We start from the raw sequence: 22,243 nt of genomic DNA, 5'->3' as shown, positions 1-22,243 counted from the left end.
AGTGATTCCCCTCCCTCGGTGCTCCCCCTCCCCCAGCCCCCCTCAGTGTTCGCCTCCCGCTGTGCCCCCCCCCCCCCAGTGGCCCCCCCAACCTCACTCAGCGCCTGCTCCCCCACTCTCACTCAGTAGCCACCCCCACCAAAGTCTCTGTGCTGGTGCCAGGGTCCCACCTTGTTGAAATCACAGAGTTTCCAGAAGAGAACCAGCAGCTCCTGATGGAACTGAATTTTCTTGGTCGAGTTAGGTAGGTACGTCTGAAGCAATGGGTTGTTTAACAAACGAGCCAGGCCTTTCAGAATGAACTGGAAATCCTGAGCAGCCAAAAACAAATACAATCATTCATATCCACTTTTCAGACACGGACTGACTGCATCAGAGTAGTTTCCAGGTGGACTCCCTGTCAATGTGCAATTTGTTGCACCATTATGTAATAAAGTCTTGTATTCCAAATTTAAACAACCCTGACAGTTCACATATAAAGTGAATTAAAAGGGAGTGTTCATAATTTGCACAGCTCCACATGCATCTGCCTTCATCCTGTTCTGATGTTGTACTTTCCACAGAGTTCCCTGTACTGGTGTTTGTACGGTGTCCTGTGTCCTGTGATATGTTCTTTGCTGGTATCCACAGTGACCCAAGATATCCCTCATTCTGCTGTCAGCACACAGCGTTATCTGCTGCTCTGGTGTCAGCATTATTCACAGTGATATCCCCTGTACTGGTGTCCACATTGCACACTGATTATCCCTGCATTAGTATCAGCCCTATACACAGTGATATCACCTACATATTGTCTGTTCTGTACAGTGATATCCCCCAACCAGATGCCTACACTGTCCTGTACATTATCCTTCACACTGGTGCCAGTACTGTTTTCTTGGTGCTACGGAGTAACAGCTTCAACAAGTAATCATACTCTAGCATCTTTAACAGTGTTTAATTACCACTAACAGACTTGTCATTTAACTCAATTTGGCCTATCCAAGTTTAATCTAGAGTAAAGCATTTGTGAAAAAATGAATTGCAATTTGGCAAACTCAGTACAAGGAATATCACAGGGGACAGTGCAAACACCAGTACAGGGGATATCACAGGGGACAGCGCAAACACCAGACCCTATGGCTTTAGAACTCCATGTTTCACATGTATACTCTCCTGTGCCCTTTGTAGTGACTTGCAGCATTATCTCTAACATTTTTCCCTAACTTTTGGAACTGGAGGTCAGTTGTAAAATTGGCGTGATGTCACTGATCATTGTGCATGGAACTTGATACATTATCAATTTGTTTACAGTTCCTGGTTGAGATATTTCATTTGTATGACTCTTTCTAATTGTTTTGTTATGCTTAAACCACTTCACTGAAGAATCAGGCTTACAGGTTTCACAGCTCAGTACAATCTCTTAAGCTTCTATCAACACCAGGTTCTTAAGTTGCTTTGTGATTTCTGCTGGTTTTTTTCACCATCAAGAAAGCTTTTGAGCTGAGATTTTGCAAATGGAGAGTTACCTCTCCAGCATCCAGAACAGCCATCTCCTTAAGGTTAGGGATGTACTTTCGGTCAATAATAAACACCTCAAATTGTTCGCTGCCTTCCACAAACACACTATTTACAGTCCAGTAACATTCATTAACACTTTCATGAGAAAACATGCATTCAAAAGTTCTATTTTCATCTTCTTTAATCTCTGTGCTCTGTAGCTGTTTTCCAAGGTTTAGATCTTGGTTGGTGACGTTAGCATTTGCTCCGTCGGTGCCTACATCCCAAGTATACAATCCAGCATCAGTTTCATTCAGGTCATGCCCTAGAAAACATATTTGTCACTTGAACCAAAAGCCACTTTTGCCAGATAGGACTGACTTTGGGTATTGATACTTCACATTCCAAGGTGATCATTCCTCTCTCTTCCAAACAATGTCATCCAAGGGTTTCATGAAGGCCACTGGATTTCCTTTCACTTTATGGGAAGTTGTGGCCTGTCGATCTCCTGAATCACAGGTATATATTCTCCTGCATTTTCTCGTTTCAAATTCAGCAACAGAACCCACTTGCTTTACTTCACACTTGGCAGTGGGACGAAGCAACGTATTGCCCTTTCTCCATTCTACTGGAGCAGCAGACTTCGTAAACTCACAACGTGCAGACGTGGTACTACCTTAGCAGCCTTCTTATTCTGAAGAACTTGTTTGAAAAGTACCGGAGGTGATTAACTTTCAAGGAAGCACTGATTCATTAGTCTTCAATGTCACTGTTCTCTGGTTTAAGTTTGTCACTGACCAGCTAAATGATGGATACTTTCTGCTTCGTTTCACATTTAGCAGGAGGCTGAAGTAGAATCAGATTCATACAGAATGGAAACAGGCCTTTCCGTCCAACTCGTCCACACCAACCAAAATCCCTATCTGATCTGGTCCCATTTGCCAGCATTTGGCCCATATCCCTCTAAACCCTTCCTATTCATGTATCCATCCAGATGCCTTTTAAATGTTGTAATTGTTCCCATCTCCACTACGTTCTCTGGCACTTCATTCCATACACGCACCACCTTCTGGGTGAAAAAGTTGCCCCTTAGGTCTCTTTTAAACCATTAACAGATTAAGAGAAGAGAAAAGGAAATGCACTGCAAGAAAAAAAACACTTTTCAGAATACAGCTGAAACAAAGACTAGAAAATTGACATCAAGAGCTTGGCAGGGATAAATGTATTTAATTCAATATAAGTAGCGTGGGGTATAAGGCTGTTGAGCCGAGCACATGGATTGATATGTGGGAGTATGATATCCAGCTATTACCAAGACATGGCTGAAACAGGGGAAGAAATGACATCTCAACATAAGTAGAGTGGATACTTTTATCCATTGTACTGTTGTATCTGATCTGCTAACTTCACAATGCAGGATGGCAGGATCATCCTCTTTAGCTTATTCATCGTTAAGCTTTTGACTGAAGCTCATAGCTAAGGCTGCAATTGTCAGGTGATCTCTTGACTGTGCATTACCAACATTGCACCTGTAGTTGTCACTGTTGAGCAGATTAATTGCAAAGTGTCATCCTGGTTATGTTGTTGTTCTTCAAACACGCATTCAATGTGCCCTTCTTTAGCGAAGTTTCTGCATTCAGCTTCTTTATAGCAGCAATTTGCTGCTGTGTGACCTATTTTTCCACACCCATGGCAGCTTTAAGTCTGCATTGATGCTTGTCTTTCAGGTGCATTTTGGGAACTCTCTCTGCTGCCATTTTGTGAACTCGTGTGCTCAAACTTAGCTGCTAAGCTTCCTTCTTCTGCTAGCTGCATTGAGACTGTTACTTTCAGCGCTTGTTTTAAGCATAGTTTCTTTTCAGACAATAACCTCTTCTGGATTGCTTCACATCTTGAACGACACACCTGTCTGTCTCTGACAGCATCATTTAAATTGTCTTTGAATTTGCAGCATTCTGCCAACTTCCGTAAAATTGCTGCAAACCGGGAGATAGATTCACCATCATGTTGGCTATGTTTGTTAACCTGAACCTTTCAGCAATCACCAACGGTTTTGGTGAAAAATGACTCTGGAGGATTCCTACTATTTCTGAAGTTTTGGAACCCAGCTTCTCTGGCTGTATCAGACCCATCAGGAAGTTGGAAGTATTTCCCCTAAGTATTCTGGAACGCAGGAACAACAATATCTGCTTCAATTTTGTTAGCTTGAACAAATAATGGAACCTCTCTGTGTAGGAGTTCCAGCTCTGTGTTGTCATCATACGGTCCCATGGCATCAAAACCTCCTGTCATTTAAAACTGGTTTTAAAATGCAAAGGGTCTGAGTACCAAGAGAATTTTAGCACTGCCTCACTTTTTTCCATTTAAAACAAGGTATTCCTGAGGCTGCCTATTTCTTTGTGAGTCTATACTCTTATCTCAAAATATTTCCCTCGGTGTAGGGTATTCGTTATTCAGTGTTCTTTCAGGGTGGAGAATGGGGTGAGCTTCTTCTGCACTGTTCACCTCTTCCCAAAGATTTTTATTTTGTGAAATGTACCTGTTTCAATCTTTTGATTTTTTTTTTAAATCAAAGTGCCTCCACGAACTGTAGTGAAGACCATGATTATTTTTTTCAATGAATCAGTGGATTGACCCAGTGGATCGCACAGCAGTTTTTATCCCATTCATGTCACCAGTTTTCTTCTTGTGTTACATTGTAAGGAGGATAGAAGGCCGAAGTGTTCAACAACATTGGAAGTTTTATTACAGCAGGTACTCACTCTACAAGCAATAAGGTTAGACTGAGCAGTTTCGCTCCTAAATGGCCAATGACGTCGTCATGGTGTCACGTGATCAGATTCTTAAAGTGACAGTCCAACGTACTTATACAAACACACAACAACCTGGCATCTACCCTCCTGTTCCTCAACTACTGCTTCTCCCTTTCGACATCAACATTATACAGTGCCTTGAGTGTAGTCTGGCACCCTTATGCACTTCACAGCTGTGCGTTCAGACAAACTTAATAGCAAAGAAATGTTCGGACAGATGATCAAATGTTTGGCCAAAGAGGTAGATTTTAAGTAATGCATTGGAAGAGGATGGAAAAGGGAAGATTCAGAGAAGTTCGAGGAGGGATTGAGAGAACAGTAGGTCTTACAAAACCAGTGCCATATTATCTCTGGTTCCCACCAACAATAATGCGTTTCACATTTCATCCCCCTCCCAGATGACTACGAGCCTGAACCAGACACTTTAGAAACCCAGTGACTCAGAGCTGAACTTCTGATCGCCTGTCCTCCCCTTTACTAAGTCTGCCCACTTTCGCCATCTCAACATCATCTACCTCTGCCCTGCCTCAGAGACTCCCTGCTGGAACCATCACCCATGATTTTGTAATTTCCTGACTTTACAATTACAATGCTCTCCTGCTCAGCATTTCCTCTTCCACTCTCCGTAAATGGAGCTTGATCCAAAAGCTCAGCTGCCTGTATTCAAACTCAGCCCTAAATTTGCAGAACTCTATTGACTTTGATCCTTCAAAGTGTCAGGTTTAAAATTCTCATTTTTGAGCCCAGCTCCTCAATACCTCGAAGCCTTCATTGAGGTATAACCTCCTCGAGCCCTCCACTATGCCCTGCTCTCCTCCAATTCTGGCTTCTTGCCCGACACCATCACCACAAGGCTGATACCTGTGTATTTAGCCATTGAGGCCATAAGTTCCAAATTCCCTCCATGAACCTCTGCTTCCCTCCCTCCTCCTTCAGAGCACTTTTTTGGTCAAGTCTTTAGTTATGTACTCTAATATCTCCATCTTTGGTTGGTGCCAATTTCTGTCTGACCCTGACCATGTTACACGCTCCTGAAACTGCACACTTTCACATGGTCCTGATTTTTAGATTGAATTAAAGACGCTCAGTTTGCTCAGAGCTGGCTCTGCATTAACTGGGTCACTGTTAGCTTGGTTCATCATTCTCACAATGTTACATCCAGTGAGCTCTAATCACCTGCCATAACCTTTCCTTGTTAATGCAAACAAATGAAGGAAACTTACCTCCTCCCTATGTATTCTAGACAAGTAGTTGACAAACAGATTCTCTGGACCAGGAGGCTGTAAAAGATCAATAACAAAGTTTGGACTCAAGAACATAAGAAGTACGAGCAGGAGGAGGTCATTCAGCTGTTTACACATGCTCAGTCAGAGATCATGGTTGATCTTCTGCTCCAACACCATCTTCCTGCCCATTCCCATATTCTGTCTGTAATATGTAGAAATTTATCCATCTCAGTTCTGCACATCATTAATGAGCTTACATGGCCCACAGGGGCAGAGAGTTCCAAAGCTCCACCTTCCTCTATGTGAAAAAGCCTCTCCTTATCTCAGTGCAAATGACCTGCCTCTTATTCTGAATCTATATTCCCGAGACTCAATAGCCCAGCCAGGGGGAGAAACCTCCTGGCATCTATCCTGTCAAGCCCTATAAGAAATGTGTATTGGAGTGAGATCACTTCATTCTTCTAAACTTCAGAGGATACAGACCCATTCTATCATCTCAGAGATAGCAAGAACTGCCAGTGCTGGAGTCAGAGATAACACAGTGTGGAATTGGAGGAGAACAGCAGGCCAGAGGAGCAGGAAAGTTGATCTTTCGGGTTGGGACCCTTCTTCAGAAATGGGGAGGGGGGGGAAGGGAGCTCAGAAATAAAGAGAGAGGGGGAGGTGGGTCTGGGGAAGGTAGGTGGGATGGTGATAGGTGAGTGCAGGTAGGGAGTGGTGGGGATTGGTCAGTGAGGTGGGAGGGGCGGATAGATGGGAGAGAAGATGGACAGGTTGTGTCAGGTCAAGGAGGCAGGGATGAGAGGGAGGGTCGGTCATGGGATGAGGCCACGGGTGGAGAGAGAGATTTTAAAACTGGTAAAATCCATGTTTAGGCCATTGGGTTATAGGCTCCCGAGGCGGAATACGAGGTGCTGCTCCTCCAGTTTGCGGGTGGCGTCATTGTGACACTGGAGGCGGCCCAGGATTGACATGTCACCCAGGGAGTGGGAGGGGGAGTTGAAATGGTTCGCAACTGGAAGGTGATGTCGTTTGTCGCAAATAGAGTGCAGGTGCTCTACAAAACGGCCTCCGAGCCTCCACTTGGTCAGTGGAGGAGGCCACATCAGGAGCAGCGGAAGCAGTAGACCACGTTGATGGATGTGCAGGTGAACCCCTGTCTAATGTGGGAGGTTTGTTTTGTGCCTTGAATGGAGGTGAGGGGGGAGGTGTAGGGGCAGGTGTAGCACTTTCTGCGATTGCAGGGAAAGGTGCCGGGGGTGGTGGGGGCTAGTGGGGAGTGTGGAGCGCGCGGTCCCTACGAAAGTCAACTTGGTCTACCGCATCCGCTGCTCCCGATGTGGCCTCCTCTACATCAGTGAGACCAAGTGGAGATCCGGGGACTGTTTCGTAGAGCATCTGTGCTCTGTACGCAACAAATGATAACATTTTCCAGTCATGATCCATTTTAACTCCCCCCACCCCCCCAAACCCCCACTCCCTGGGCAACATGTCCATCCTGGGCCTCCTCCAGCATCACAATGACGCCACCCGGAAACTGGAGGAGCAGCACCTCATATTCTGCCTCAGGAGCCTACAACCCCATGGCCTAAATGTGGATTTCACTGGTTTTAAAATCTCCCCACCCCCAGACTCATCCCATGACCAACAGTCCCTCACATCCCCACCTCCTTGACCTGACAAAACCTGTCCATCTTCTCTCCCACCTATCCGCTCCTTCCATCTCACTGACCAATCCCCACCACTACCTACCTGCACTCACCTATCACCATCCCATCTACCTTCCCCAGCCCCACGTCTCCTCTCTCTATTTATTTCTGAGTTCCCTTCCCCCTCCCCATTTCTGAAGAAGGATCCCGACGCGAAACGTCAACTTTCCTGCTCCTCTGATGCTGCCTGGCCTGCTGTGTTCCTCCAGCTCCACACTGCGTTGTCCCATTCTATAATCTCTTCCTTTTGCCTTAGGTAGGGAGACCACCAAACACCTTACATCAGATGTGGTCTCACCGAGGCTCTGCATAACTCAGAAGTATTTTTACGCTCATATTCAAATCCTCTTGAATTAAGAACCAACATGTCATTTGCCTTCTCATTTGCTTACTGTTAATTTTCAATGACTCATAAACAAGGACACCCAGGTGCCTTTGAAGTATGACATTTCTCAGCATTTCACTATTTAAGAAATTAATCCTGTATTTGGGGATATAAAATATCATGTTTAGTACTTCTAAATTCATCTTCCTTTCCTGATGATATTGTGGGTTACCACTGACCAACATGGTAGTGATTTTTGACCTTGTAGATGGTCCCCAAGGGAAACTGGCTTCAGCATTATAGACCTGCAAGCCTATTCAAGAAGCATTTATCGAAACTAGAATGCCTTGCTGGAGGCTGTTTCTTGATTGCCACAGACCAAACAATCCCGCCCCAGCTCTTTATAGATACTTCCAAGAATTTTTTATTTCCCGCAAACCTAAATTTAATCAAATCCAACAAAAATACGAACAGGACCTTAGGGACACCAAAACCCTTAATTCCAAATTTTAAAGGAAGCTGAGAAGAACTTTAAACTAAAATGCTGTTCACATCTAAATATGTTGTGCTAAGAATAAACAAGTGCAACTAATCAAACAAAAATAAAGCAGCTCAATGGGGGTACCATAACTCAAAGAAAATTTGGGAGTCAAATCAAGATGTCATTTATGTATACATCCAAATAGTCCTTTTGCAAAACGAAAAACCAAACTGAACTGAATTAAATAAACATCAAACAGCCCTGTAACTGAAAAAAAAATTAGGGGATCAAATCAGAATGTAATTGATATGGGAGATTACACATCCCGGCTCCCGCAGTGTCAATCAGTCAAGAAAAGGTGTCAAATGTGCCTGTGAACTACACACATCTAAGGATTTATTTTAAAAACTTGTTCGGGCGCGTTATGTTAAATCTCCAGGGAAGGGGAGACTTGAATCAGAACCTCCTGATCCAGAGGCAGTGGCACTACCATTGTGCCACAGAACCCCAGGAGTCCCTTCACATTGTGAACAAGTGGACACTGTAGTCCTCAATAACACAGGGACGGGTGAGCTACGAGACTATTGGCCCATAGAGAAAATGTTTTTTAGTTAACCTATGTAGAGATGTTATTACACACCTCTGGAACAATTGGGACTTGAACCTGGACCTCCTGGTCCAGAGATAGGGGCACTACCATTGCATCATAAACACCCTGGGAGCCCCTCCCATAATTAACTAATCAATATTAAACACTTGTTTAACTTGCTACCTTCAACATATTAGATATGAGCAGAACCTATAAGATATTAACATGGAGTAGACCAAACCAGTGCTCAATTACCTTTAACTTGCGAGTTAGGGATGAGGAACAGAAAGAGACCGCTCAGCTAGTTCCACCATGTTGTTAAAACTGTACCTCTTCACCATAGATCAGTTACCTGCTGGTACTCGGTGTCAGAACTCAAGGCAAAAACACTGGTCACACAGGTGAAGGTAAATGTCATAGTGACAGCTTTCCTTCCAGCATGATCAGTGAATTAATGAGAAAGGGAGTGGGGACAGAAGTTTCCTGGCCTGGTCTGGTCCCTGAGTCAGAGGCAATAGTCACCAGCCAAAACAGTTTCATACAAAGCTTGACAATGTGCATGTTGGAAGCGCTGAGACAATAGTGAGGAAAACGATCACAGCAGGGGCTTGTGCCAAGTGTCCTACCTCTGCATCATCCATGGCCGTGCTTGTTGTGGTCCCATCCACAGATGGGCTCAGGCTGGTGGAGGCATCATGGTCCAGGGTAGCGATGAGGACCTGGGCAGCCACCTCCACCAGGGGCTCCCGGTAGTCGGAGAACAGCAGGTGGTTGTACGGAATGCCATATCCCACAGGGTCATATGCACACACAATGTTCAACAGTGACGTAAACAGCGGCAGTGCATGCCTGAAAGACAGCAATCAACCACGAGTGAGTTACAGAGTTTACAGAACGACTAACCGTAGAAATAGTGAGTGCCTAACTGAGCACTGGTGCAACATACCAGAAGAAAGCAAGACGTACGGAGCACGGATTCTGGAGGGTCAGTATCAAACATGGACCGCACAGAGTCTGAGAGGGTCAAAGATCAGACAGTGACCACATAAAGTGCAAGACTGGCTGGGTCAAAATCAATAGCTATCATTAACTGCTAACAAGATAACGTATTGTGACAAATTCAGCTCCATTAGAGTCAAGAAGTAACACTATCCCACTAATAACCTGCTCAGCAATTCTCAGACCTCATGACAGTAATGAGCCAGAAAAGGACAAAGGGACTAGATGTCAGAGGAGAGATAAGGTAACTGCCCTTAATATCAAAGCAGCATTTGACCAACTGAGGCATCAAGAGGCCTTGGCAAAGCAGAGGTGGGTACAGGCTCAGGGGGAAAACTCTCCTGTGGATGCAGTCAAACTCAATACCAGGAACAAAATGGTCAGACATTAATCATTGCAACAGCAGGACAGGTCCTTGGTCCAGCCACATTTTTTATTTGTTAACAAGATGTGGACATCACAGCGAATGCCAGCACTTGAGAACTGAAGGAACAGCACCTCACATTCCGCCTCGGGAGCCTACAGCGCAATGGAAGCGCTGGACTTCAGCAGTTTCAAAATCTCCCCACCTCCGGCCTCATCTCATGACCAACCGTCCCTCTCATCCCCTCCTCCTTGACCTGACACAACCTGTCCATCTTCTCTCCCACCTATCCGCCCCTCCCACTTCACTGACCAATCCCCACCACTACCTACCTGCACTCACCTATCACCATCCCATCTACCTTCCCCAGCCCCACCCCTCCTCTCTATTTATTTCTGAGCTCCCTTCCCCCTCCCGATTTCTAAAGAAGAGTCCTGAACCGAAATGCCAACTTTCCTGCTCCTCTGATGCTGCCTGACCTGCTGTGTTCCTCCAGCTGTGTTATCTCCGACTCCAACATCTGCAGTTCTTACTGTCTCTGACTTGATCTACTGCGATGTAATTTTCTTCTGTAATCTGTTTATCTGATTGAAATGTTTATCCTTTTAACTATGTCTTATTTCTAACTTATACTATGTAGCACTGTAAGGTAACGCAACATTTTTCTTCCTTATCCCTCTGTTTGTATCTAAGATTGTACCTAGATACTTTGTACCTAAAATGGCACCATGAGAGGCTTTTCACTGTACTCCTGTGCTTCTAATTCTATTACACGTCCCTAATTTCCCTCAAGACAGTGGTAGTAAACTCCTTGAATTGCTGCATTCCATGAAAGTACAAACATGGCTCTAGTTTAACGTCACATCTAACTGGTGGCACCTCCAAACAGTGCATCACTTTGTCTGTACAGTACCGGTGCGTCCACTGGGATGATGGGCTTAAATCTTGTGAAGGCAAGACAGCCATGGCTAACTTCTCAAAAGCTCCAAGTGGAGTAGACTCTGGAGTAAGTCAGCATCACCTCCTAATTTGGGCTGGAACTGGGAAACCATTATCAAGCTCAGAACACTCACTTCCTGTACAATCAGATGTGCAACTCCTCTCCCTGTCAATCTGAAAAACATGGATGGGATCAGCAGAGAACGGCACGGTGGCTCAGTGGTCAGTACTGCAGCCTCACAGTGCCAGGGACCCAGGTTCGATTCCAGCCTCCGGCGGCTGTCTGTGTGGAGTTTGCACGTTCTCCCTTTGTCTGCGTGGGTTTCCTCCGGGTGCTCTGGTTTCCTCCCACAGTCCAAAGATGTACAGGGTAGGTGGCTTGGCTGTGCTAAATTGTCATAGTGTCTAGGGTGGGAAATGCAGGGTAGGGTAAGGGATGGGTCTGGGTGGGATGGGATGCTCTTCGGAGGTTCTGTGTGGACTCGATGGGCCGAACGGCCTGCTTCCACACTGTAGGGATTCTATCATAGAAGGCTTCAAGAAAGGGGTTGAGAGAGCTAGAGGCAGGGTAGTAGCACTGTACCTAACAAGAAATAAAAAGAAACCCACAGCAGCCAGGAATATCACAGCAGCCTCACAGCATTTTGGATAGCTCCTTCTCCTACCTGGGCCTCACCTGTTCTCTGTTGAGCAGAAGAACTGGACCCAGGGATTAAGAATGTTTCCCTCGGAAGTGGGTGGGAGATACACAGCCTCGGAGAAACAAGTCAGCAGCAGTTTCAGGAGCTCTGTCCTGTGGGAACAACAGACAGGCAGAGTGAGGAAGGGATAGGAGTGCCAAGTTTTAAAACCTCAGTAAACCCAACTTACCCCATCAGCATTCACTAGGGCCCTTACAGAGTATTAGAGCACAGTAACAGCCCATCAGCTCACACAGGTCTGCGCTGGTGCTTAAACTCCAGAAGTCCCAGTTTAACCTCTTCCCACCCTGTCCTGTATTAATCCCCACAATTCTCCCATTCCGTGTACATACTCTGCCTCAACCAGTTAACAGGACAGCAAGAACCATATTCTGACCAGTGCTGAATTCTGTATTTGATCTGTGAGTAATGATCTTATATTCATGCCTCTTATTCTGGACTCCACAAATGGAAACAGTGTCTCCATATTGAACTTCTTCGTAATAAAGACTTTAAACAGGAAACACCAGGTCTTGCCCTTTCCAAAGGAAAAGAGCCTCCTCAATCCTTCCCAAGAGACCCATCCTCTCAATTTTTACAACATCCTTGAAAACCACTTTTTGAAGTATACAATGAATTTTTGCAATCAGGAGACCAGAACAGAGATGACTGCGGATATTTTTTGCTTTATAATGACTCCTTCAAATTGCAGCAATCCAGAGAATGTGATATCAAATCCCACTGCCGGAATTTCACAATTTAACATCAGGTTTGCTTTTAAATTTGGTTATGGGATGTGGGCATTGCTGACAAGGCCAGTATTTATTGCCCATCCCTGGAGAAGGGGGTGGTGAGTTGCCTCGTTGAATCACTGCAGTCCATATGGATTAATGCTATTAGGGAAAAAAATTCCTGGATTGTGACCCAGTGACATTGAAGGACTGTCAATACAGTTCCAAGTCAGGATGGTGAGCGATTTGGAGGGAAATTTGCAGGTGGTGTCCCCAACAATCTGCTTCCCTTGTTCTTCTTGATGGTAGAGATCACTGATTTGGAAGGTGCTGCCTAAGGAGTCTTGATGAGTTGCTGCAGTGCATCTTATAGATAGTACACCTTGCTCCTACTGAGCGTCAGGGGTGCAGGAAATGATTGTTGAAGGTGGTGGATTGAGTTTGAATCAAACGGGCTGTTTTGTTCTGGATGGAGTTGAGTTTCTTGAGTGTTACTGGAGATGCACCCATCTGGATAGGTGGAGAGTATTCCATCACACTTCTGATTTGTGTCTTGAAGATGGAGGAGAGGCTTTGGGGAATCAGGAGAAGAATTACTCAAATACCAAGTTAGCTAGCAGAACAAGAATTTAGATTTGGGCCTACATCTTATTTCCAGTTACCCGCCCCTCCGGCCAAATCCAGTCACAGCCCACTTGGAGCGCTGCCTGCAGGAGATTCCAATACAATGTGGATGATGAGTCACAGTCAAATCAGAGCCACACCTTTACACGGAGCAGTCCACAGCTGGGTCCTCACCTGTTCAGGTCGTGGATGTAGCTGTGAGGTGGAGAATGGGCGAATCCCACCCCAGCCTCCCAGATGTACTCACAGCTGTCAATACAATGAAGATCCTCAGCAGTCTCCTGATGGGGATAAATAAGATCAGTTAGTGAGCATCGAAATCCAGCACACTATACTCTCCCTCCATCCACAATCATTAATCGGAAATGTAATTGGTTTCAGCAGACAGGGAGGTATACCGTGCCAGGAATGGGGTTTTTAATCACACCAGGCACACACTGCCAGCATCAAATACCAGACGCACAGAGTTAGACACAGAGCAAATCTTCCTCTATACTGTCCCCATCAAACACTCCCAGGACAGTGACAGCACAGGGTTAGATACAGATAAAGGTCCCACTACGTTGTCCCCACCAAAGACATTCGGTGTCAGGATTTGCTGATGATAGCAAAACAGTTCACTTTTCAGAGGACCTAGGTGTGGCTGCTGGGAGAACAGAATCCCTCCCAGTGGGCAAATGGCTTGCTTCCTTTGATGGGCTGAAAATGATGAAAAGTTAGTGGTCAGCAGACATGAGTGGATCCGTCCACAGACAGACAGCGCATTGGTGAGAGGAAGAACAAGCAGACTGTTACAATGCTGTAATGAGCTGACTCTTAAGCACGACAACAGGGCACTGCACGCACTACCTACCACTCTCATTCGCAGTCCAACCTCAAAAAAGGATGCTGGCAAATATCATTACAGTCCGAAATCATAGAGGTAATGGATGGCATGAAAATTGATAAGTAGAATGTGCTAGAAAGTGTTTAGAGTGGGTGTTTGCAGTTTGCTGAAGAAAGTGGAGCTGGAGACAGTGGAAGGATTGTTAGAATCTTCACAAGATACAGGGGGAGGTCCCAGAGGATTGGAAATTGACAAATGTGACATTCTAATTCATGTAAGAGTGTAAGGTCTTACCTAGCAAGCACAGGTCAATCAGTTTAACATCAGTGGTGGGTACGGCTCAAGTGACAATCATCTTGAGAAAAGTATCGAAAGATTTCTAGAGAAGTCTGAGTTAATTTAGGAGAGCCAGACAAATTTGTAAAGGCAAATCTTGCATATTTAGTTGAATTGAAATGCTTAATGAAGCAACAGAGAAAATGGATGAAGGGAATGTGGTGAATGCTGTGTATATGGCTTTTAAGGAAACGTTTGACAAATTTCCACAGAAGAGGATGGTTCACAAAATTGAGGCTCAAAGAACAGGAGGGTCAGTGTCCAAAGCAATAATATATTGGTTTTCAGAGAGAAAACATGGCAGTTGTACTTGCAGGAAAGTGGTGGCCGGTGAGGCTCTCAAAGGGTCGGTGCTAGCATCACTGCTGTTTTGATATAAATAAATGACTTGGGTACTGGAATATCAAGCAAAATTTCAATGTTTATTGAGACACCAAACTCAGAAATGAGGATGATTTTAACTGACTGTAACAGACACAACAGGCCTGGATAATGAACAGGCAAGTGGCCGATTGAATCGAGTACATAGAAATGCAGGTTGATGCATTGTGGAGAAGGGATAGGGTGAGGCAACACAGACTTAATGGCACAAGTGTGAAGGACAGAGGGATCCGAGTGGTCATGTGCATTAATATTTAAAAGTGAGAGGACACATTGAAAAAGTGGTTAGCCGTTAGCGCTGCTGCCTCACAGTGCCAGGGACCCGGTTTTGAATCCAGCCTTGGGCAGCTGTCTGTGTGGTGTTTGCACATTCTCCCTGTGTCTGTGCGGGTTTCCTCTGGGTGCTTGGGTTTCCTCCCACAGTCCAAAGATGTTCAGGTTAGGCGGATTGGCCATGCTAAATTGCCCATAGTGTCCAGGGATGTGTAGATCAGGTGGGTTATAGGGGGATGGGTCTGGGTGGGGTTGCTCGAAGGGTCGGTGTGGACTTGTTGGGCCGAAGGGCCTGTTTCCACACTGTAGGGATTCTATGAATCAAACTGTGAGAAATCTTGGGCTTCGTAAATAGAGGAATATTGGGTACATGGGAACATCAGAGCAGGAGTGGGCTCTTCAAGCTTGCTGTATCATTCTAGATCATAGTTAATCACCTACATCAACCCTATATTCCCATACCTTCTCCATATCCTTTAATGGCATTCATCACTAGAAATCTATCACTCTCTGTGCAAAAGCAAGGAAGTTACATTGAATTTTTATACAGCTCTGAGTAGGCCAAACTAAAACACTGCATCCCACTCTAGTTGCCACAATTTAGGAAGGTCCTTGAAAGGGTGGAGAGGAGATTTACTAGAACCGTTCCAGGGCTGGGTTGGTCTACTTGGAGCAAAGGAAATTGAGGGATGAGTTGATAGACTTGTACAAGATCATGACAGGTTTCAGTAAAGGAAAGCTGTTTCCATTTGTTGACACAAACGTGAAGTTTTGGGCAAGAGAAATAGGAGATGTGATGAAGAATGTTTCCTTTAAACAGTGCGCATGGAAATGACCTGTGACACTCGACTTACAAGTTAGTGGAAGTGAAGACTATTAATGATTTCAAAAGGAAATTGAGAACTGAAAGAACTGTGGATGCTAGAAATCCAAAACAAAAACAGAAATTGCTGCAAAAGCTCAGCAGGTTTGGCAACATTTGTGGAAAGAAATCAGAGTTGACATGTCTCGGTCCAGTGACCCTTCTTCAGAACAGACCCGAAACTTTAACTCTGATGTTTCTCCACAAATGTTACCAGACCTGATGAGCTTCTCCAGCTATTTCTGAGATGAAGACTGTTCCATTCTCCAGCATTAACATACTTCACCTGGACAAATGCAACAGTAACTCCCGATAATTAAGTGGCAAGAAGTTGCCGTGAGTGTCTTACCGGCCCAGACTTCCTGTGACTCTGGACGGTGAAGTCTGGGCAGAAGAGAAGGTCAGCGATGGCCAGTAAGAGGGATTCAGCGAGAGGCCGGGCATTCTCATCATCTCCTTCATCAGCCTGAGTACAAACAGAGAGATCAGATAAACATCCATTACAGACTGCAACACAAGCTTTCCCCATTGCCTTCATGGGCACAGCCATAAATTTCCCATCTGATCAAGGACAAGCAATGGGCCACGGCTTCCAGCACAGTCTGTTCCAGCACTTCCAGCAATTTGGTATATATCTAATTGGCTCCCAAATATAGCAATGATGATTACACCTGAGACATACAGTATTGACTGGAAATGTTTTGTGATGCCCTCACATTCATGTTTTCCTTTCTCTTTCTTCTGACAGTAGAAACTAAATATTCTCAGAGGCTGTGGAAGCTCAATCACTGAATGTGCTCAAGACAGACATTGAGAGATTTCTGGCTACTGCAGGCTATTTCCCCTTCTTAGACAATCCCTCAGGGTTGAGGATGGCTCTCTTCCACTCTGGTCTTGTGGGCCGTGAAGTAACTAAACAGTTCACGGTTGGGCTGCATGCCATCCTGATGGAGAGGCTGTTTGAAGAGGAGGTGGATGGGATGCTCAGGGTTCGACACGCTCCTTCCGCTGACCTCCATCTGGCCTGTCAGAAAAACCACACAGCAGATAACTGAGATAACAAGGTGTAGAGCTGGATGAACACAGCAGGCCAAGCAGCATCATAGGAGCAGGAAGGCTGACGTTTCGGGCCTAGACCCTATCTCTGATCTCAGATTCTCCAGCATCTGCAGTTCCTACTATCTCTGATACAGTAGATAACTGAATGTTGGAGCAGACTTGATGGGCTGAATGGCCTAACTCCTATTCACTAAAATACATGGACTTGGCCAAGATCCTAGTTATCGTCGTACTATTTGGTGTTAATGTTCCCCTGCCCCTTGGAGAACTCAGCACTGACCTCTGCCGAAGGCCATGTATATAACTCTGAGATCATCACTTCCCGAAACCTGCCAACACACTTGGATTTTCAGTTTGGATTCAAATCGAGATTGATGTGAATCTTTGGAAAGTGGCCATAGTTCAGCTTTTTGAGGTTTATAAAGGTAGTCAGAGATACTGATATTTGAAATCTTTATCAGGTTCCCAGGAACTTCTACTGAGGGAAGGAGAGACATTTGCAGCATCCTTATTGATTACTTATGTCTGTAACATTGAAAACTAAGTCCAGAAATGGCTTTTAAACAACTATTTGCATAGGGCCCTATAGCCTTTTCAAAAACAGGTTTGTCTTAGTAACTACGGGTCATAAACCTCACTTCTTATTTCCTTGAAAGCTTTGCTGGTCTTTTCTCCAAATGTAACTAATTTTCTGTAAACAGCATATGGCTTACAGCACACATTAAAACGTTGACGTCGTTTCCAAAAATAAACCTTATCAATGCTGAAAAACATTGACACGGTTCGGTTTCTGCCAATTTTTCTCATAGTTCTTAAATATTAATATGTATTTGCAATATGTGGATATTGTATTCCTCTACTCCCATAATTGAATGGAAGAGAAAGGTGAGAAGGCAATGGCATTGTGGCAATTTGAGTAGACTATTAATCCAGAATCCTAGGTTAATATTCAGGGGACATGGGACATAGACACCATGGCAGACAGTGCAATTTGAATTCAGTAATAAACCGAGGCAATGGCGACTATGTAAACACAGCGGATTGTGGATTGTTATAAAGACCCATCTGGTTTCCCAATATCCTTTAGGGAAGGAAATCTGTCTTCCTTACCTGCTCTGGCTTACATGTGACTCCAGACCCACGGCAATGTGGCTGACAATGGCAGTGCAAGAGTTCAGATACACTCCAGCTGTGTTTTCAAACCACGCAGGATGTGTGCTTTTTGGGATTTGGTCTCTGAACAATTCCGGATGGGCACTGAATCCAGGCCTAGTCAACACTACCCACATCCCATGAAAGAATGTATCTGTGCTTTTCATGACCATTGGATAATTCAGTGCTTCGCAACTTGTGAAGTACTTTTTGAAATAAAAACATGCTGGAGAAACTCAGCAGGTCTTGCAGCATCTGTGGAGAGAGAAACAGAGTTAATGTTTCATGTTGATGGTCCTTTGTCTGTTTTTCTGTCCACAGTTGCTGCTGACCTACTGGGTATTTCAGATTCAGCAACAGCTGCAACATTTTGCTCGAATGCTTTTTTGAAATGCAGTCACAGCTTTTTGATGTGGACCATTTGATGACTGAGAATATCCAACAATCCAATAGACTCCACCCTTAACACGGCAAGACTCTGTCTGCAAATCATTCTCCTAAACAGAACGAGAAACAATCTGCCTACCATCTTCTGATCACTTGAAAATGGCCGTTTGGACACAATAAGACCATCACCCCTCAACACAGAAAGACTCAATATCAGAAGTGAGGTTTATGACCCATAGTTACTAAATAAACCTGTTTTTGAATAGACTGTAGGGACCTATGCAAATGGTTGCCTAAAAACCATTTCTGGACTTAGTTTTCTACGTTACAGACGTAAGTAATCAATAAGGATGCTGCAAATGTCTCTCCTTCCCCCAAGTAGAGGTTCCTGGGAACCTGATAAAGATTTCAAATACCAGTATCTCTGACTACCTTATGAACTTCAAAAAGCCGAACTATGGCCACTTTCCAAAGAATCACATCAATCTTGATTTGAAGCCGAACTGAAAATCTAAGGCTATCAGCAGTTCAACTTTGTCTGGGTGGGCTGTAAGAAGTCATCACATTCTATCTTTTCAGATCCTTGGCCAACAGGGATGCTTGTCATCCCTTTCGCCTTATCTAATAAAACACCATCTCTGCAGAGACTGCTGTCTATATACATTGTGAGAATGTTCTTAATGAACTAACGTTCTACTTCCAGAATATAGCTTAGATGATAACCATTGTTTGCCACTTGTTTAAAGAGTAAGCTTTGTTTACAAATAAACTATTTTAAGTCAATTAAAGAAGATTGGCAAAAATCTCTTTCATTCTGATAGTAGCACAAAAGGGAATCAGTCAGACAATTCAGTGATGAAAGTTACATTCAGAGTTCTGAAGAAGGGTCACTGAATCTGAAACATTATCTCTGCTTTCTGCCTGACCTGCTGAGTTTTCCCAGCAATTTCTGTTTTTGCTTCTGATTTCCAGCATCTGCAGTTCTTTAATTTTTTTTCGTTTAGAATTATATTCATGGTGAGACTGATGGGGTACTAGGGCTTGACTACCAGCCCATTCCTCCCATCACAGCTATAACACAGGTTTATCTGCAACTTACTGTCTAAGACAGAAAACAGAACCTTTATAATCACAAAGCCAGCTCAACACGACACCTTGTCTGAGGTTCCGAGTTCTATGTCTCCACACTCTTCAAACAAAGCTTGAATCATTGCTGACACCTAATAAAGAAAACCTTTGAAAGTACAGCAACTCTTGAGTGAATCTATTGAGAAGTATCTTAGAGCCCTAAACTGAACTTATGCAAGAGAAAGCATTTGGAATTATTCTTGGTATGAATTGCAGGCCAGGACAATGGCAATGTAAGAGTTCGGATACACTCCAGCTGTGTTTTCAAATCACACAGGATGTGTGCTTTTTGGAATTTGTATTTTACCTTGGTTAATGAATAACTTCAACTGGCTTTGTGCCCACATGCAATTAGGAGCTATAACACGGAATAGCTGTTGGGAAAATACAATGTTATTGTGACTGATAAGTCTTGTTATCTACAATGTTGGCTTATTGGAACTCTGTCAAACAGGCAACAAGACCTTCAAGAGCCGACTGCCTGAATATTGCAGGCCGTTCTCTGCTGTGCCTTTCAAATATGCAGTTCAGTTCTCATCAGTTCAAGTTCAACCACAGGCAAAGTAAATCTGTGAAAATATTCTGAAGTAACTAGCAATTAAGGCCACTGAGCACAGGAGGATCTCCTACATGAAGTGTCACAATATTGTTGTATTTTGCAATGAAATAAGATGAATTCACCATCACACAGTGAAGGTGCCCCTAGGTAGCAGCAAACATAACATAGCTAAATTTTATGTTCGGTTTGAAGGAGTGAGGAATGGGTCCAAGATAATATTCTAAATTTAAATAAGGTCAATTATGAGGGCTTGAAAAGAGAACTGGTTGAAGTGAATTTGCAAAGGATAGATCAATAGAGATTCAGTAGCCGACATTTAAGGGATTTTTCAGAATATGTAGAATAGACGCATTCCAACAGCTAAGAAAAATAAATCAAGATGTAATCCCACCGTCGATGGTTAACTAGAAAGATCAAATGAAAAGAGGAAGGTACAATGCCATAAAGACAAGTGGAACATCAGAGATTGGACAGAAAGTAAAAAAACAGCAAAATCGATCAAAGAGTGAACAAAGAGGGAAAGATTAGAGTAAGAGAGCAAGCTGGCCATAAATATAAAAGCAGGGGTAACAGCTTCAGTAAATATTTAAAGAAAAGTTAATAAAATGACCGTTGATCCTATAAGGAAAGTAAGGAAATGACAGATGAAATGAACAGATATTCACTTTCACATCTGTCTCTGCTACAGAGGATACACATAACATCTTAGCAGAAGCAACAAATCAGGAAATGATAGGGAAGGAGAAGCTCTGGAAAATCACAATCACCAAAGAAGTGGTACTGAGTAAATTATTGGAGCTATGGGCTGACAACTGCTCAGGTTCTGTTAGGGCCTGCACCCTAGGGTCTGTCTAGTGATTAGTGACTATTGAGATAGTTGATACATTGGTTTCAATTTCCCAAACCTCGCCTGATACAGGGAAGGTCCCATCAGAATGCAAATGAACAAACGTAACTCCTTTATTCAAAAAAGGGACAGAGATAGAAAACAGAAAACTAAGGCTAGCTTACCATCTGTCATAGGGGAAAATGTTTGAAGCTATTGTTAAAGAGGTTATAAGAGGACACTTGGATAGGTCAAGATAATCAGGTACAGTCGACATGGTTTTGTGAAAGACAGATCATCCTCGAGTTCTGAGGAGGTAACACAAGTTGTGGATGAAGGAGAAGCAATGGATCATATGTACTTGGATTTCCAGAAGGCAACTGACAAATGCCACATCAAATGTTCTTGCAAAACAAATAAAAGCTCGTGCTATAGAGGCTAGCATTATGGCATGGATAGACGAATTACAGGCTAGCAAGAAGTAGACAGTAAGGGTAAATGGATCACTTTCAGGCTGGCAAGATATGATAAGTGGGGTTCAGTGCTGAGACATCAACTGTTAACAATTTATATAAATGACTTGGTTGAAGAGACAGCAGCTTTGGTTGCCAAATTTGCTGACAATTCAAAGACAGATAAAGTAAGTTGTGAACAGGACACAAGGATGCTGCAGAAGAGTATAGATGTATTAAATAATTGGGCAAAGATCTGACCATTGGATTATAATGTGGGAGAATGAAAAATTATAAATTTTGGCAGGAAAAAACTAAAACAAGCATATTGTCTAAATGGTGAGAGATTGGAAACCTCTCAGATGCAGAGGAATCTAGGTGTCCTTGTGTATGAATCACAAAAGGTTAGTATGCAGGCACATCTAGCAATAAGTGAAGCTAATAAAATGTTATTGTTTATTACGAGGGGAATTGAAAACAAAGGTAGGGAGGTTATGCTTCACAGTACTAATGGAACCAAATCTGGAGTAATGCGCACAGTACTGGTCACCTTATTTAAGGAAGAACATGAATGTCCTGGAAACCGTTCAGAGACGGTCCCTAGACTAATACCTGGAATGGGTGGATTATTTTACTAGCAACAATTTGACAGGCTGTGCTTGTGTATCTGGTATTTAGAAAAGTAAGAGGCAGCTTTATTGAAACATACAAGATCCTAAGTGGTCTTGGCAGAGAGCACATGGAGAGAATGTTTCTTATGGGAAAATCTACAAGAAGGGGAAGCTGTTTCAAAATCAGGGCTCACCCATTTAAGACAGAGTTGAGGACAAACCTTTTCTCACAGACAGTCATGAATCCTTACAACTCTTATTCCCAAAAGCTGGAGGAAGAAGAGCCTTTGAAGAATTTTAAGGCAGAGGTAGATAGATCCTTGGTGAACAAAGGTGTGGAAAGGTATTGGGTGCAGGTGAGGAAGTAGAATCATCAAACCAACTATGATCTTACTGAATGGCTAAGGCAAGGCAGGCCTGAGGGACCTACTT

The 22,243-nt window shown here is 43.8% G+C and overlaps 1 protein-coding gene across 1 annotated transcript in view; it reads right to left on the bottom strand.

The window, feature by feature from the left end:
* LOC109924729 (protein HID1-like) overlaps window positions 1-22,243 on the bottom strand; it is a 34,088-nt gene that overhangs the window by 676 nt on the left and 11,169 nt on the right. Inside the window, exons 4-9 of the mRNA XM_020524722.2 lie at window positions 15,987-16,103; window positions 13,134-13,240; window positions 11,601-11,717; window positions 9,249-9,471; window positions 5,516-5,572; window positions 171-311 (exon numbers count right to left, since the gene is read on the bottom strand). Of these exons, the coding sequence (XP_020380311.2) occupies window positions 171-311; window positions 5,516-5,572; window positions 9,249-9,471; window positions 11,601-11,717; window positions 13,134-13,240; window positions 15,987-16,103 (762 nt within the window). The remainder of the gene's footprint in view (window positions 1-170; window positions 312-5,515; window positions 5,573-9,248; window positions 9,472-11,600; window positions 11,718-13,133; window positions 13,241-15,986; window positions 16,104-22,243) is intronic.

Source organism: Rhincodon typus, chromosome 23, assembly GCF_021869965.1.
Source record: "Rhincodon typus isolate 14 chromosome 23, sRhiTyp1.1, whole genome shotgun sequence".
Classification (NCBI taxonomy): Eukaryota; Metazoa; Chordata; class Chondrichthyes; order Orectolobiformes; family Rhincodontidae; genus Rhincodon; species Rhincodon typus.
The sequence above is the reverse complement of the archived record's forward strand: the minus strand, read 5'-3'. Positions and strand labels throughout refer to the sequence as shown.